Source organism: Mizuhopecten yessoensis, unplaced genomic scaffold, assembly GCF_002113885.1.
Source record: "Mizuhopecten yessoensis strain PY_sf001 unplaced genomic scaffold, ASM211388v2 scaffold1311, whole genome shotgun sequence".
Taxonomy (NCBI): domain Eukaryota; kingdom Metazoa; phylum Mollusca; class Bivalvia; order Pectinida; family Pectinidae; genus Mizuhopecten; species Mizuhopecten yessoensis.
In genome coordinates this window covers 628,781-648,095 of record NW_018403983.1, presented here as the reverse complement: position 1 = coordinate 648,095, position 19,315 = coordinate 628,781, and the positions used below count along the sequence as shown (strand labels likewise).

Below are 19,315 nucleotides of genomic sequence, written 5' to 3'. Positions count from 1 at the left end.
AATATCATAGTGCTTTATTACAATGAGTACGTAGAACACGACTCTGTATAATATACTCGTCTTGCAATCGTTTAAGGACTCCCACAACTAAATCATTTACTATATGTTGTTACCAAACATTTTAGCTAATAACTTTAATATTTGAAGTTCAAAACAAGTGACAACTGTCTAGATTTATAAATACATACCTTGCAAAGGCTACAAAATGACTTTTTTGGTAGGTTTAGTGGCATATTGGAGTGTCACAACGCTAAGAAGTTGACAACCGGAAGCTTACAAGAAAAACCGGTGACCCAAAACAGAAAGGCCTCCAGACATTCTGCCCCAGTACAAATCCGCACACAGACATGGAAATATATCAAATGAATACATTTTTCAAAAGTGAAATACCTGATCATTTCATTTATCTAAAAATCTGTCATCAGTTCCTTATCAAACTCCTTCAGTGGCCAAGTAATTAGCCAGAACTCATTTTAGATAGCAACTACAAACGTATGAAACACTTGCTGATTGGCTGATTTAGTTTTGTGAGTCCTTACATTTACAGGAATGCTGTAAACGGACGCTCGACGACTGTAAGAAATGTATACATAACTTATCATAAATTACCACTGAATGGCTATTGACAAATTGAGTATGTCACAAAGCACCGCCATTATTATTATTAAAAACGTTGTATTTTTCAAATCACATCTTTTTAAATACTCATTTCTGATTTGTTATAAATAAAGATTTAATAACAATTGCACAATATTATTAAAATGTTATCAGACAATTTTAAGGTATAAAACACATAACTTATTATCCTCGTACTTTTTCAGTGGTATCCATGTAAATATTTCCTGAGTTCATGTTTTGCCTTAGATTTGATATAGATTTTTTAGTTTTGAGTTATGGTTTTGTTGACACGTATGTTGTTCTTTGACAAATTTGTTATGTTTTAACAAATGTATCAATAAATGTAAATATCTCTACCGTACCGTTACATTGTATCTGATATTCAATGTCATTTATAATTCATTCTTTAGCTTTAACCTTCAATGTAGGTTCAGATCTAAGTTTAACAACATCTGCACTCTGTCAATATAAAACCGTTCTTACATTTAACACTTACATATTCAATATCATACAAAGAACGTTTTTCTTCATCATGAACAGAATGTTGTCTGAACTTGGTGAATTCATATAGTGTAGCAACTTTATATATTAAACATTACGAACTGTATTAAGTATATGTAACAAGAACCGTTATTGGGTCATACGTGCAATTTGTTCTGCGAGTGCTGCATAAATCTGGAAAAAACCCAGGCTAACTTTCGACATCCTTATTGATATTTTTATAACACATGTTTTAGGTACTCATGGGAATTAAATGTCCAGTCATGCTATTGACTAAAACGACTTTATGTGACATACTCCTATCGTACAACTGTGAGGGCTGTGTATTTGTACAATCTTCATGCTTATTTACTATTTGATAAAGACAGATTACTATTCTGCTTTAATACAACCAGCAAATAACAAGATAATTTTGCCAATTTAAAACAAAAAATCATAATATATTCAACAAGAAAAACAAAAAAAAACACGTAGTATATACTAAATATATGTTCATACAATTGAAAAGCGTGTCAATGTCAAATTCATTTAAAATAGTTTGATAGTGCAACATCAGCGCAATGGATCTACAATTCAAAAGGAAAAGAAAAAAGAGCCCATTCTATACCAGAAAAGACATAACTGATCTTAAAATTCTTCCCAAAACATACAGGTTATGAATTCGCGCCAGAACGTTAGAAGTGTCCTTTACCATAGACTGTATTATTACTCTAAATATCCCCCGACTACCATGCACGTTCGGTAAGAGCGATAGTATCACATTCTGATGTCCGGAGTGCGAATACCAGTCTAGCCAGGCTGATGTTTACACTCAGCACATTGTTGTTCATTATCATTTATTTCATCTTATTTAAAAAAAACTTAAAGTCCCGCAAGGTTTTGTTTTTTGTTGAGAAATAGTTTATCAATACAATAGACATGCCGGTAAAAGCAGTTTCCAATGCAAAGCTTCATGGCTTGGCAGCGGCAGGAGGATCATTAATAGAAATAATATTGGATCAGACTGCGAGGCCATAATGTATACTTTCACATACAATTAGTAGAAGTAGAAAACCGGAGTACCCGGAGAAAACCCACGTGGTCGGGCTGGTGACCCTTGACCTTTTCACGTCCTATCGGGGAATCGAAATATACCACCCGACCACCCGTTATATTCAGGATGTCATCACGACAGAAGGAGATAAGGTATCTGACCCCAGTCTGTGTCAGTGTGTCTGCTTCTCGAACTATTGCTAAATTCGATTGTCACATGTTGATTGGTGACCTTTGCAATCCCTTTGGTAAAATAATAACGAAACGGGTTGCTTGGACATTCTACAATTGTATATTTTCTTCCAGCATGTAGTGGGATTGGGGTGTCCAATAGCACATCCCCCATGTGTGGTGTGTCGGGTTGAGAAGGTTCCGCTGTCTTGTTTGCTTGAACAAGGCAGACGTCCTCTTCAAACACTTTCAGATCGACAGTACTTTGTGTGACGTTCGTAAAAAATGACCCAAACCCAAATAAATGCACATCGCTGTCTGTTTTGAATGATATAGCCTCATCGACTGGTGCATTCCAAAAATCGTTGATTACTGGTCCATTTCTGTAAAATCTCTCCGGATTACCAAACCGTCTCTTCGTCATTAATTTTTTCGATATTAAAGGTTTTTTATTTCTTTTGTGGTTAATAATCTCCACGACATCATCTGGCTTTAGTATCTTATCAGAACAAATCTTACCGAGTAGAAACTCCTCGTCAACATGAAGATAGCGTACCGTGTACAGAGTCTCCCCAAGAACTTCTCTCTTGTTGTTTGCTGTTGTCTGAAATAAACCGGAATATTAATTTTTGAAGCATATAGTTACACAAACAATGTAATTGAACACAAAACAGTTAGGAATATATCGTTTGGCCTGAGACTTATAATTGAAATCATTTTCACGTCGGGAAAGAATATGGGGAGAAAAAAAAAATTGCACGCAGACGCTCTCATATATTTTATAAATAGTAGGTTCAAACCAAGGTAGCTGTCTACAGTAGAAATGGCCCGACTCTGAAAAACAAGGCACATGTCGAGGAAATGTAAACACAGCGGATTTACCCTACACAACACATATATACATGTATATATAGTTGTAAACTGCATTACATTTACAATACATATAAAGTCATGAGAAGTGTATAAACCCCTTTTTTTCTATGTATGTCACTTGTGTGAAAACCATGGTTACCACATCAAAAATTACCAAAAAATGCCAAAAAATGTTATTTTTGACCTAAAATTTGACCCCCACAGCTAGTATTTTTTTCATAAGTTCTGTCTGAAATTAAAGATTACCTACTTGGTTGCAGATTAATCTGGGTCCCAGTAAAGTTGTAAAACTCGATTTTTTGCAATTTTGCGTCGTGTGCTGTTGTCAAAATTTTAGCAAAGCTAGCTACCCTTTCGGATTATGGCCAAAATTTTGATCTCGAACCAAAAACTTTTTTTTTTACAAATGTGAAGCTCACATAGCCCACTTCATCATGCTTATACCAAATTTAGTACAGTTTAATTTTTATATATTTTTTTACATATCATTATACAGGGGTTAGCCATTTAACAAAAAAATAACCCATGGCCACAACCCTCTACTGTAGACTGCTACCCAAAGACACTACTGAGTGTTTTATAAAGTTGCCTTGATAAGATGGTAAACTGACAAATATTAAACTTCAGGCACCATGGAATAAGTTAGAATACGGTTTTTGGCCTTTAACAACTATATGGTACAACGCATATGATCTTTGGCACAATCTATTACATTGGACCAAACTTTAAAGTAGCATGCTTTCACCTTTGTGATAACAGTAAGACATTCAAATAACGGTAACAACACGTATCCTTTACCGGTAGACCTGCCATGGACTAGAAAATACACGGCACCATGGATTGGAATAGTATTAGCAGCTATATTGGAGCAGACATTGCTAGTGTGTCATTGCCAGTTTTTCCCGTGCAGTTTGCTCTCTATAGGCGTTGACCAGTTTGCACGTTTGTCTCGTCCAGCCATCCAATTCGACAATGAAACTGTATTTTTCAACTGTTGGGTCACTCTGTTGAGACCAGTGAACAGTACAACAGCATTATAACGTTTTATTTTGTGATTAATGCTATGCCGAGGCTCAATGAAAATGACCGCCTCCGGCTTATTGGTATGCTTCAAGCTGGTATCGGCCAAGCCGGTGTCTCTACACGTTTCATGTCCATCGAAACACAATCCGGGGTTTGTGGAGACGACATCAACAGTTTGGCAACGTCGGCGATCGACCTCGTGCGGGACGAACACGTGTGGCGTCACGTCAACAGGACAACCATATTCGGCTTGTCCATTTGAGAAAGCTTCCAAACGGCAAGTTTGACTGCACGGACAAACCATGGGTTGCTACCAATAAGCCCGAGAATTGTACGGAACCGATTGCGTGAACGAGCTATCCGTCCGCGACCTCCTGCAATCCGCCCAGTTCTTCTGCCACGTCATCGTGTAGAACGTCTGGCCTGGTTCAAAGGCATCTGCAATTTACTCGACCGGATTGGGCACGCATTTTGTTTACGGACGAGTCGCGAGTCCACCTGGATAGTAGTCACGGCCGTTCCAGAGTGTATCGCCACGTTGGAGAACGTTTCAGTGACGCGTGTGTGGTACAACGACGTTCTTTCAGCGGAGGCGCATCACAGCCAACGCGAGAACGCCTCTGGTGGTTGTTAACGGGCATTTGAACGCGCTACGTTACCGTGACGAGATCCTCCGGACCCACGTCGTTCCATTCGTGCAAGGGCAGCAACGTCACATTACGCTACAGCAGGACACCGCCAGGCAACACACAGCTCGTGTCGCTATGGACTTTCTGGCCCAGCAGAACGTTGACGTGTTGCCCTGGCCTTATGTATCCCCCGATCTATCGCCCATTGAACACGTCTGGGATGAAATGAAGCGCATATTACGGGCATGACCTAATCAACCGGTAACGTTGGCTGATTTGGCTGCAGCGTTGGTACAGATCTGAAATGCCATCCTACAAGCATTCTTGAACCGTCTGATAGGCTCCATGCGTCGACGTTGCCATGCTTGCATGCAAGCAAACGGTGGACATACAAGGTATTAACTTTGTGAACTCAGTATTGAGCCATGTTGTATTTACGTCATTCCTGAGCGGAACTTATTGATTCCATAACGTGGAAAATGGAATGCAACTGTTAATAAATAACAAAAAAATTGTCCCTGAAAATCTTGTTATTCTACGTCATACACTTTATTTTTATAACACATTTTAGGCATGCACAGTTTATTTTTCCGCTAGTATACATATATTTAGCATTCATAATTCATTATTATAAAATTATGAATCCTTGGAATTTTCATATTGCTTTGAAATTATGTGCCAAAACTGGAAAATACATTACTAGAAATCTTTTAGATGAGCAAATAAATCTGTGTTTTAGAAGGAATTATCTTAAATATATATAAAAATTGAAATGTTTCAAATGAAATTAATGATACAAAACAACTTACCTCGAGGTTCTGACGAGCACATTCTGCCTCCGCCCATCTGATGATGGCTTCATACACGTTGTTCTCAGTAACACGAAGATCATCAGACTCCGTTATACTGGTAACACAGCTCACACACAGGTCAGTGAAGGCTTCAGAAGTCAGAGCAGCGGTAGGATTCTCATCAATGAATCGAAGACAGTCCGATTTCAAACTATCCATCACGAAGACATGAGCCTGCTCCAGAAATAGACAGGCGTTATCAGATGATAAATTCGAAGCAAGAAATTTCTCGCAGTGAGAAACTAAGATGTCAACAAAATATTTCCTGGCAGCGTTTAACACGGGGACCACGTTCCTCAACGTCAGGTCAATTGAGTCTGTGTATAGATACCTATATAACATAAATGGGATTAGATAGATGTGATACATAGAACATGAAGTACAGAGCTACTTTTTAAACACAAATGTTGTACTGAACCATTTAAGTATCAGTATTACTATTTTTGGTACCGGTAGCTATAGTTACATTGCTTAGTACACTACCATCGTGCTCAAATCAATGACAAAGCAAAACAAAGTATGTTAAAGGTTATATCAAAGTTTTACCAAATATTAAATGTACGTATACAAAAATTCGCAGCGTTTCAAGACCGACTGGTCCTTTTGTCAAGATATGACGGAGTGATCTATTTGTATTGTTCTGTTCGACACAGTGTATGCGCTTTATATCAATTTGCAAAACGTCCCGGGTCGAATGACATATACATATACAGCAGATGTACATGTAAACAATAAAGTAAAACTAAAATCTAACATAGTTCAAAACGGATGAATGTTGTTGAAGATAATATTATTGTAAAATGGTAAACCTCCAGAATTATAATGTTACTCTGTGTTTGTTGCTTATTTTACGAAATAATTACATATGTGCCAGTAATAACATTGTAGACAGGATAGCTCCTTCACAGGACCCAAACCAGTTGACTTTAACGAGATCGCATCGTGAAACAACAGGTCAATACAATCACAAACCAAAGGATGCATACCTCAGAAACAACTTAAATGTCTCATCAGAAATATCCGGGATTGGTATATCCCCTTTGTCGGCAATCGGTCCCTCTAACATGGCGTAGAATACTGGACTTCTGCTCATGAGGACCAATTTGTGGGCGGAAATCCTTTCCATTTCCTCGCCGACAAGGAATGTGACGTCACTGACTATACCGGAAGTGAAGACATGGTCAAAGCATTCTGGTAACGTTTTACCAACTTGCCAGTATGATGAAGGTGAAGAAGTTGCCATTTCATCTGCATAATCAAAGTTAGTGTTACACCTTTATATCTGTATAATGATGAAATCATTACTGTAACTTTTACATTGGTACGTTTTACCGTATGAAAATAGTTTTTAGAAATAAGTACACTAAAGGAAACATATGTATCATTTTCGTTGCAGTGGTAAAATTGCTCTTTCCTAAGCTAACAGCAGTGTCGTTCGCAACCAAAAGTTAGGGTATTTCCAAAACATACTTGATATAGACCATAAAGGGCTCAGTAGAGGGTACAAGAAGATAGCATAAACGTAAAGAAGCAATGGTTTACACGTTTATACCTAACAGAAAAAAAATTAAATATAATTTTGATATTAAAACGACTGATCAATTGAGGTATGTTTCAAAACCTAAACATTAAAACAAGTAGGCATCATCCACAATGTATTTAAAAGTCTAGTTTAGTAATGAAGAAAGACCTAACTTTGTGAGTGGCTACTGCACCTAATGCCCGAGTTGTCAATTTAAGGTTTATAATTAGTAATAATATAAATGAAATGAAAATACATTTGTTCTGAAACATAAGAAAAACACAAAGAGTGCTGCTTGCGTTACAATACCCTTCAGTATGCAACGTTGTGTCATGTGGTGTCAAAAGAAATTGTAATACCAATATTATTAAAAAAAAAATTATCCTTACTTTCTGGCAGTGTGGCTTACGTGCGAGAGTTGTCTGTTGTAATAGTTTAAACAAACGTAATCTTTGTATGCACATGGTTCTTGTTAGTATAGAGTCTGAGGTCAACATGGAGTAATTTCAAGATAATTTTATGTTGGAAGTTTGACAACATACCAAATATATAGATATAACGACCAATATCACAAGGTGATCATGTGTGTTTTTGTTGGAAATGTGAAAACATATCTTACCAAATAAATAGGTATACCGATCAAAACAACAAGTTGATCCGCTAATTGTATGTGGAGATGTGACAACATACCAAATTTATAGAAAAAGGGTTTAAATTTCCAAGTTTTGCAAATTTGTTTTTTTCCCCTAGTTGTCGTGTCGAGTTCTCAAATTAATCTGTTACCGAGCGCATGTTTCGTAAGAGGCGACTAATGTTTGATCCCCCTGCACTATTTACTTATGGTCTCTCTACTTTGGGAAACAAAAGCAATTCTGGCTTTAATGTTGAGCGTTCGCCCAGGTGAGAAAGGCAATGGGTCCTGTCTCCAGGCCGGGACATACCAAAATCCTTTAAATGGTAGATTGTATTCACTGCTTAACAATTGTTTCAGCCGTTGTCAGTATATTGTGACCGGTCGGAATGGTGTGCTGAGTGCCTTCGGCATGGTATTTCAATGAGATAGCACTGTAAAGTCGGCATCAGATCCACACTATCACAAGGAGGCAAATACACAAACATTCCCTGTCTCAAGCACACATACACATATGCACCCATTAATAGTACACATGGATGCCCGTCCTTAAAATAACTTAGCTATTGATAAGATGTTCAACGAAATAAAACCAAACCAATCATCTGATTGAGACAAGACGAATATGACGACAATACAACGATAGCGACCCTTTACATATAAAGTAACACTATTTATTTATTTCCGTATGATGCAAGGTTCAGTAGAAATATATATCCTGTTATAATACCGTAACTGCTAGTTATACACGAGGTCGTATCTATATTTTGATGATAATAAGATATTCCCCCCGTCGGGTACCTAACATTTTATACAGCACTACAAACAAACATAACATAACAAGGGATCGCGTTCCTCTCAGTGTAACATACTGAGTACAAGAATAAATGATATTCACATCATATTGTTTGACAATAAACACATAAACTATCGTTAGAAATGATGACTTCCGTGGATATTTTATTGTTAAGTTACCATAGTGACGTCACTTGCTGTACCGGAAGTGCCGATATGGTCAAATCATTTGCCAGGGTTTTCCCCGATTGCTAGTCAGATATAGGTGGTGCAGCAGTCGTCATTATGTCTGTGATACTAGTATCGGTGTTTAAATGTGTAATGTCTCTATTACATGCGGTAAAGTTAATTATCACACAGAATTCTTCTCGTGTATGAAATTTAATTTTAATAATACTATTCATTAAGAGGTTAGATGAAAACAGCTGTTTATCGTTTAAGCTAAACACGAGGTTATATTTTACTACACATTCGGTCCCTTATGGGGCCTCACGCGATGACGTAATGTATGTAGTTACTCAAAACACACAAATAAACAATGGTTTAAGTCACATTCTTCTTCACGACAGGAACTACAAATGCCACCTTTTCAATTTATTTTATATTACCCGTAGCTTGTTACAAACATTCAACATTACATTATGTTTATATGTTTAAATTAGTGTTTACTTTATATTTTCTTCTTTTACCTTTACCCGTGAATGAACACTGTTTATAGTACACAATAAGAGACTCACCTTGTTGTGCTCCCTTTACCGTGACAAAGATAATCGTTAATTATCCGTAATATAATAGTTTACTTACATTGTGATGCAGTTATACATGAATTTATGTGAAAATGTATCAATAGCATGCGCTACATACCTTATATAATTGTTCGTCCTTGGGATAGAATCAGTGTCAATCCAAACCGAAAATTAAATGAAATGGTATTTCCAAATGCACCTGATATACATGGTAAGGGGTCTAGCAAAGGGTACTTGAAGATAGCAAAGCCATTATAAATATGAAAAAAATATCTAAGGGAAAGAAATAGCATATGAATTCAGAATTGATTTCAACATAACATACAGACCCGTATACGTCAAACCGCTAAGGAAATGCTACGCAAACGGTACGTTAGTGCTACGCAAACAGTTATATTTGAATTAAAATTGTTCACACCAATGTTATAAGTACATATTTCCATTTACAAGAATTTCTTATTAACCACATTATCCAAAATTACGATGTCAAGTTAACGTTTAATAACGATAAAATGAGACATAAAATATAAACTGCAATAACAATTTGTCCATTATCTGTATTAATTATTTTATCATTAAAAATGATGTTATTTTCTTCATTTTATGAACAGGTAATATTACTTCAAGATAAAGGCAACTAATATTGTTATGAAAAATGATAACATTTGCAAAAGCCAGACTCGGACACCGAGTTAACAATATCAAATAAGTTGTTCCACGGAAATTGGTACCGTCTTTATTTCATTCAAATTGATCAGTATACAATTGTACCAATATAAATGATTTGGAATCGATAAGGTGTTCCATAAAGTAATCTCAAGCAACACTGAGCAAGAAAGCACGCATATTTAAAAGTGTATTTATTGATGCAGAAAGTCGAACAATGTCAGTGTTTACTGTACTGTATATCTACGTCCATTTAGAACTTATCAATAGTACTAATATCATAATTGTTCACAAACACAAGTAGGAATACAGCAAGGAAAAAATATGACCGTTTTAAACCAACCTCTTTTAAGTTAACATACAATGTATGTCAGATGATGTCAGTTTGCATGATTTAAGTGTACACTATCATTTTAGAAAAATAACAGTGGTTGCCTACATCCTGTTGGCATAGCTTAACAGCTGATGATGACAGTCTTTAATCGTTTTAAGAAACTATTCTGCGTCGATACAATATACTATAGGTATACAGTCAGAGGGCATTCCATGCAAAGAAGCTATTAGTCAAAAACATTGACAATGGGCATCGTAACGTATATAAAAAAAATAAAAAAAATCGTTATTGGAAAATAGGCGTTAGGAATAATGAACCAGCTATTAAAAATACAGGTATAAACTGAAAGATCCCTTTAAAAGAGAAATATAGTCATTACATATTAAATATGTATGCAGCTTAAATGCGTTAAAAACATTTCCTTATATAACAATATACAACAGCATGTATACACCTACGTACACCCGTACTCTATTCATACCTTACCGGGTCCTATTCAGGTCTTACAAAGGAGGCCATTTTTGAATGACTGCGCCGCTAATTTCTGTTAACAAGAAAGTTTGTTGGAGGTAGCACGGTATATCATACTTAACATTACGGCCAATAACAACAGGTAGTCCTATGAATGTGTTATAATTGTTATTATCGTCTGCTATCTGGTTTATCGTTCAAGCCCTAATCACACATAAGTAAAACAAAGCTTTATTCGTTATCTAAGCAGGAACAAATATTACAAGTCAATGACACACACAAATAATACAGGTAGCATCATACTTGACCTGAACTAACGCTACAATGCTATGTGTACGGGATCTTTACATTGTCCTTTGTTCAATCCGTATCATGTATGATTACAATGTATCAAAAGACACGCTTTACTATAATTTGCTAAATCGAGAAAGCAACACTATGATGTTTGTAACAGAAATAAATACACTGTCCTGATTTATTATGAAATAATCTGATAGTCTATAATTTGGTAAATCAAAAATGCAGCACTTTAACATACTGTGACGTAACCCCCCTATCGGTCACGGCCCTGCCCTTGACCTCAGGTATTGACGGAAGTCTAGACTGCGTTATCCGTCAGTTGTCCGTCCATGGTCATTATTGGTTGATCAATCAAAGTCTGTAACTCTGTAATGTGAGAAGTAGTACCGCTGCCACCATATGTGCGTGACGACTAATTAACTAAACTATACCTGTCTTGTAAAATGGCTATTGACCCAGCCTCAAATATACATGTGTTAATATATGAGACTAGTGCAATGAGCCAAAGGCTCGATTTGACAGGCCGTCACTAAAGTTTTATCAAGGCCTTACTGGTCTTGAGGTTCGAAAAATGTGTTACGAGCCCAGATTTGTAAGCGATTCCGGTAACTTACTTAAATGAAATCCATGATTCATTAAATACAAATATGTACATTTATTGTGTGCCGACTATTTACATAAAATATGAAGTCTTGGTCTTGATCCTGATACCTAGGTTCCGTAATCAAAGGTATTGCCAAAAGGTGATATCCAAGTTCGTAGTCTCCACAAAGGTGGGTTCCGTAATGGTTAAGACGTACCGATCCTCGAGATATGTCCTCTCCGTTGGGGCCTGCGCGCAGCTGGCGGTTAATCAGCTACCCCCGACAGTGCCTGGGAGAGAACGTGTGCCACCCCAGTCGATGATAACCATTGGTTACTCCCTTTGATGAAATCTAATCCACTGGTCGAGTGTAAACACTATAACAACACGTACTCTTCTAATTGCTAATGAAATATGATTGAATTTGATTATAGGCTGACTATCCAAAATATGAGGGGAAAACTTAACGTTGAAAGTAAGCTCAGAGTAAAATTCCTCTAGGAGTACTAATAGCGGAAATTTGGTAAGGCAACACAATGACATAATATGACGATAAATCCCTATCTCCTGGTCGGGTAATATTCCAACAACAACAGAATAATAATAATCCCTTCACCAATAGCACAAAATACTTGATCACTAGTAACTAATTAAACTACACAACTCATTATACCGTCAACACTTTGGTTGTACTGACTTCCCAATACCACTGCACATTCACCACATATATTCCTTATGAATGCAACACAATATAAATCCAGTCACTTCCTAAATCCCTCATAACTAACACTGTGCAATAACCTTGTCAATCCTGTATGAATACAACTTAATACTAATACACAGTGATTACATAAACGCCTTATGACTGAAACACAATATACTGCAAAGTGATCACATAAATCCCTTGTGAATATAACACACTAGAACAGCACAGTAATCACATAAATCCCTTATGAATATAACACAATATAACTGCACAGTAGTCACATAAATCCCTTATGAATCTAACACAATACACTGCACAGTAGTCACATATATCCCTTATGAATCTAACACAATATACTGCACAGTAGTCACATAAATCCCTTATGAATCTAACACAATATACTGCACAGTAGTCACATAAATCCCTTATGAATCTAACACAATATACTGCACAGTAGTCACATAAATCCCTTATGAATCTAACACAATATACTGCACAGTGAGCACATAAATCCAGTATTAATCTAGCACAATATAACTGCACAGTAATCACATAAATCCCTTATGCATATAACACAATATAACTGCACAGTAGTCACATAAATCCCTTATGAATCTAACACAATATACTGCACAGTAGTCACATAAATCCAGTATTAACCTAGCACAATATAACTGCACAGTAGTCACATAAATCCCTTATGGATCTAACACAATATCACCGCACAGTGATCACATAAATCCCTTATGCATATAACACAATATACTGCACAGTGAGCACATAAATCCCTTATGAATCTGACACAATATACTGCACAGTAGTCACATAAATCCAGTATTAATCTAGCACAATATAACTGCACAGTAATCACATATTTCCCTTATGCGTATAACACAATATAACTGCACAGTAGTCACATAAATCCCTTATGAATCTAACACATTATACTGCACAGTAGTCACATAAATCCCTTATGAATCTGACACAATATACTGCACAGTGAGCACATCAATCCCTTATGAACCTGACACAATATACTGCACAGTGAGCACATCAATCCCTTATGAACCTAACACAAGTTCTTTATAAACGGTATCCAGTTCCAGGGTTACACGATAATCCAGTGGAATACACAAAACACATCCAGAGGCACTGTTGACACTTCTCTATTCTCCACGCAAGTTATAAGAATTACCCTATTCCAGACTGACACTTCACATTTACACGTTAAACCAAATCTGGTGGTAATTCTAAGTGGTTTCTGCCTAACACTTTTATGGGATGAATCTCTACAGGTTGTCGTTCTAGTAATCAGGCATGACTAAGTGGTGATTTTATGATCGCTGCCGTCACTCCTGTGACCACTGACACTACAGCTAAAAATCACCCCCCTCCATGCCTGAGGATGAGATAAGGAGTTAATAAGGTCTAAACAAATAATTTAGTTGATTAATAAAGTTGGGAAATTAGTAACTATACACAGTTAGTTAAGACCCAAGATAACGAAGTAAGATATAAATCTTCAAGGTAGGAAAATCCCCCGAAATTATGAAACACTTCTATAAGGTAATATTACAGTAATAAGCACTTATCTAAACAAATGGTAAGACATATTATGTATTTACCCAACTGCCTGATAGTCCGGCTTGAGTCATCTTCGTTTAACAAGCCGCTATCTATAATAGGTAATGATGTGTATAATCCAATCTGTATCGTGTGAAATCCCTTATCTCAACAAGCCCTAGGGAGCCGCGCACCTCTTTTTATACGACCCTCATTAACACCTATTGACTAATTGACCAATCAAATTGGGCTCCATCGGCCAGGGTCCCGGATGAAAGGAGGGGGTCGCTTCACTATTGAGTGGCTACTCTGCTCCCCCCCCCCTACTCATGACGTAGAGATCCCTATTTTTAACAGAGAGTGGTCAGTCTAGGGTTAATGGCTCCTATACTATCTCAACTGTGTGGCTGGGAGGACTCGATGAATCCCAGTAAATTACACATGAATTGTGAAACACAATTCTGGTGGGCTGGAAGCTTACGTCAGCTAGGAAATAAAGACGGGGTATAACTTTGTTACAATACATTCAAACAAGAACGTTGCAGTATTTTTTTTATAAATCATACCATGGTTTCTCAATCAAGACAGCTAAACTATGTTAAAATCAAACATTAACGATTCACTTTAATGTATTCCAATAGGAACGTTACAATAACACGAGATAATCAGGACCACTACACCGTTACATATCCTCTACCTGTATTAGGACAGCAGACCATCAGGTGCCCAAGTTTATACCAAATTATGAGGTTAACACTATCTGGCATCGAAGTTTATTCCTGTGCAGTATATTATTTGTACAATTTGTATTAAATTATCACTCAAACATGGCATAAAACACGGGACTTCGGCTGATGAGGACCAGTTTGTGAGCGGAAATTCTTATTCACTATTGTAAGCGTTAAAACTGTTCTTCCTATAGTACAATATACAACGGCATATACACACATACGTACACCTTTAAGGGCCTCACTCTATTCATACCTTACCGGGTCCTTTTCAGGTCTAACAAAGGAGGTCATTTGAATGACTGCGCCGCTAATTTCTGTTAAAAAGAAAGTTTGTCTGTTGGAGGTAACACGGTATATCATACTTAACATTACGGCCAATAACAGCAGGTAGTCATATGAATGTGTTATAATTGTTGTTTTCGTCTGCTATCTGGTTTATCGTTCAAGCCCTATAAACGGGGTAGCCTCTATGTAAACTAGGGCGTCCATACTACAGTAATGTCATATGTCGATGGGTATATTATGAATATTTGTCTTTCATACCATAAGAGTTCTCGAGACAAATATCGTTGATAAGTCTTCTATGTATTTGTCAGGTTATGCAAACAGGATGATGGTTTTGACAGAAAGTTTCATTGAACATATATTTGTGTTTGAATTCGCAACTGAGAGTAAACTGGAATTTAGTGCTATAGTTTACAAAACAATAATAAGATATTCAAATTTAAAAGAATAATCATGGATTGTCTTTTCTAAAAGGAATACATCGTTAAAGGCAAGTAATAGTCGCCATAAATAATCATATTTATAAAAAATATCTTCACATAACAGGATTGCAGTTGGAGATTAAATAGATAAATAATAACTAAATAATCTATCAATATTCAATTAAGTTCGTAAAACATGGATATTCGCTGCAAGTTCGGGGAAAGAAATGACTTGCTGTATCACACTCTATATCGTGAAAGATGACAAATGTTGGACTCCCTTTACATTCAAGGTTTTCCTCTGTGTCTTCTGCTGAAAGTGATTGAAGGAAACAAATTGCTCTACTGCCTTCATTACCACGTTTATAATCTATATATGGTCTCTTATCGTTTTTAACCAACTTTTTTCAGCAAACCTTCCATTTTGACCCAAGGAAGGAAATAAATCGATCTGCAACCTACATTGCTATGATAGGAATCTTTATATTTTCTCTTTTCTTTCAAACAACCGTATCGTTTCTAATCGCCTTTTTTCAGGAAACCTTCCAAGTATGAAATATCCGTCAAAGGAAGGCAATCGATTCTGTCTCCACGCCGGGACATCTCAAAGTCCTTATAATAGGTAATTATTATTCATTCCTTAACAACTAGTTCACGCTATATCAGTGTAATGTGACCGGATGGAATACTGTGATTGGTGCCTTCGGCGTGGTATTATAGTTAGGTAGCACTACATAGTAATCATCAGATCGGCGCTAACGCAAAGAGGCAAGAACGCCAACATGCATTGTAACCTGCCTCCAGGCATCGTTCACACATGCTTGCGTATATTACACGCATATACGTACGTCCTTAACTAACCTTATACCCTATAAACCGAACAGCCGTTTATAACTTCATCATTCCCATCGAAACCAAAATAATAGAAAAAAACCGTTTTAAATGTTTTAAGTATTACAAAATGCTGTTAGAAACAAATACTTTATCTGTCTGTGTTGAACCATGTAAGTATATTGCATTTAGTTATTTGCAATATATGATCAAAGATCATTTACTGCATACCTTTTCGTCGACACCATTGAAACAATAAAGGTTATTTTGTTCTAAGATTTGGAAAGTGAAGTTCTAGGCGAAAAAACCCAGTTATAGATCTTTTCAAGGAAAAAATGTTTAAACCACCGACAAATTTTAAACGCTGCGGTTTTCAGAAACTGTCATTTGGTGGCTAAATATGCATGAGGACATTTTCAACTTCTAGGCCGAAACAATCTACACCTATCAATTAATATATATATTAGTTTTCTAAGTCATGTTCTACGACATTCTTAAGGCTTGATGATAAAGTGATCAACTCCAATATTGCTGTAGAAATCTTTGTTAATTGTGAGATGGGTTATAACGGTAAAGTATCATCGTCTCGTCATTGTAATAGTTTTATAAAGTATGTATCAAATACAATATGGAAAATTGTACATACCATTCAATTTTGATAGGAAATATTCGGAGGGTTTACAGCGGAGCTCTTAGTTTGAAGGCCCGTTTGAAGGCTCGTCAACGCCTGGATTAGTATTCCCACTCTTTTTAATGTCCTTGGATATCATTTTAAGGACAGATCAGGTTCACTGTTATATGTATAAACCAATCAGATATATTTTAAATAAAATGTTTAACAATATGCTCCAACACCAGCTGCGTGAATATACCAACTTTCATCTACACAAATACAAACAAAAACATGTCACTTACCACGAATAGGGCGAGCTTAATTCCAGTTTAGCACTAAGCTGGATTGAAGAATTAAACAAAACAGTTGACAAGTAAATAATTTACCTTTTTATCTGATAATCCTTTCGCTGGACGTGGAAGGTTTTCGTTAAAACAAAATAACCCTACCACTTTTACAAAAACATAGAGTAAGACATTCTACCCAAACATATAGCCAGTCCTGAGCGCAACACTATCCTCTACTCAAACAGATATTGTATAATTCCATGATGTTTACCCATAAGTAATGTAAGACTATGTTGAACAAAAACGATATCCTATTGTGTATTATTATAAAAGAATGATGATATTCATGACTTGTAGATATTGTGTTTACACATGGTTCACAATTAACTATTTATTAGATTTAAGTCAAGATATCAACTTATTACTTTTGAATATGTGTTACTTGTATTATATTTCTAAATATATCCCAGTTATGTGTATCGAACGCACGTCAAAAATCTTTATCTTTGTGACGCTTAACAGGAAGCTGGAAAGTGTTGTGTGCCATGTGTAAACACGGTGGGTTTCGATTTCATCCTGCTACTTTTGGACCTCTACTATCGCTTTTGTGTATATATTTGTTTTGTGTGAGTATACTACCCCTCGTGTTTATATGTACTGCAAGCCTAGGTCATTACTATTATACCATGCGCTGCGTCTGTCGTCGATAGCATAACGATTCTATCTGCCAACTGCCAGGGTCTTGGGGATCTAGTTAAACAAAAAGATGTGTTTTCCTATTTAAAAGCGAAAAGGTACAATATTTACTGTCTACAGGATACTCACTTTACAGCCGACAAGGAAAAAATTATTCGTTCGAATTGGGGATTTGACTGTATTTTTAACTCTTTTAACTCTAACTCTAGAGGAACTGCAATACTTTTTAACAATAATTTCGAGTATAAAGTCTTACAGGTAAGAAAGGATTTTAACGGTAATATGCTAGCACTTGATATTCAAATACAGGGAGAGAAACTTACTTTGATAACACTATATGGACCTAACACTGACCAACCAGTATTTTTCGAGGAGTTAATGAATATTATAGAAGAATTGGGTAATAATAAATATATATTATGTGGAGATTTTAATATTACTATGGATCCGAAATTAGATTGTGATAATTACAAACATATAAATAATCCAAATGCAAGAAATAAAGTTATAGAGTTCAAAGACGAGTTTGGAATTATAGATACTTTCAGAGAACTTAACCCCAATATTAAAAGATATACATGGCGTAAGAAAACTCCTCTTAAACAAGCACGGTTAGACTACATATTAATATCTGACAGTTTACTACCAAGTCTAACATCTTCTGTAATTGAACCAAGTTACCGATCTGATCACTCTATTTCTGTCATACACTTAGCTTTTCACAACTTTCAAAAAGGTAGGGGATTATGGAAATTTAATAACTCTTTATTGTTTGATTTAGAATATGTAACTCTCATCAAATCTACTATAGACATTATAAAACAACAATACTCTTTACCAGTATACAACATAAATAATTTAAATGCAATTCCTTTAAATGAAATAACCTTTACTGTAAATGATCAATTATTCTTGGAAACTCTCATGATGGAAATAAGGGGTAAAACCATTTCATACTCTAGCTATGTGAAAAAAAAATCTAATGAAAGAGAAAAGGATCTCATAAATCAAATTAAAAACTTAGAAACAGTTCCTAATAATACAGATTTAAATAACATAGATGAAAAGAAAAAAGAATTAGAAGAAATTAGAAAACATAAGATAGCAGGTAATATGATACGGTCAAGGGCCAAGTGGATAAGTGAAGGTGAAAAACCAACAAAATACTTCTGTGGGCTAGAATCACGTAACTTTACTAGTAAGATAATTCCTAATATAACTATGGAGGATGGGACTGTAATTTTAGATCAAACAGAAATCTTAAAAGAAACTAAAAACTACTATGAAAACTTATATAAGAAAAATCAGTTACTTCAGGATGTTGATCTCAATGAACTTTTAAGAACATATATTGTGCCAAAGTTATCCCCCCTTGAGTCAGTAAGTTTAGAAGGTCCAATTACTATGAATGAATTAGCAAAAACCCTTAAAAAAA

At 35.9% G+C, this 19,315-nt stretch overlaps 1 protein-coding gene across 1 annotated transcript; it reads right to left on the bottom strand.

Annotated features, from left to right (window-relative positions):
- Window positions 1–899: 899 nt before the first annotated feature.
- Window positions 900–9,568, bottom strand: LOC110458918 (BTB/POZ domain-containing protein 2-like). The gene is made up of 4 exons (XM_021510896.1): window positions 9,511–9,568; window positions 6,685–6,946; window positions 5,657–6,029; window positions 900–2,926 (listed from the first exon to the last, which is right to left on the bottom strand). The coding sequence occupies exons 2-4, from the start codon at window positions 6,939–6,941 to the stop codon at window positions 2,285–2,287; spliced, it is 1,272 nt and encodes a 423-aa protein (XP_021366571.1). The 5' UTR covers window positions 6,942–6,946; window positions 9,511–9,568; the 3' UTR covers window positions 900–2,284.
- Between the last annotated feature and the right edge of the window lie 9,747 nt (window positions 9,569–19,315).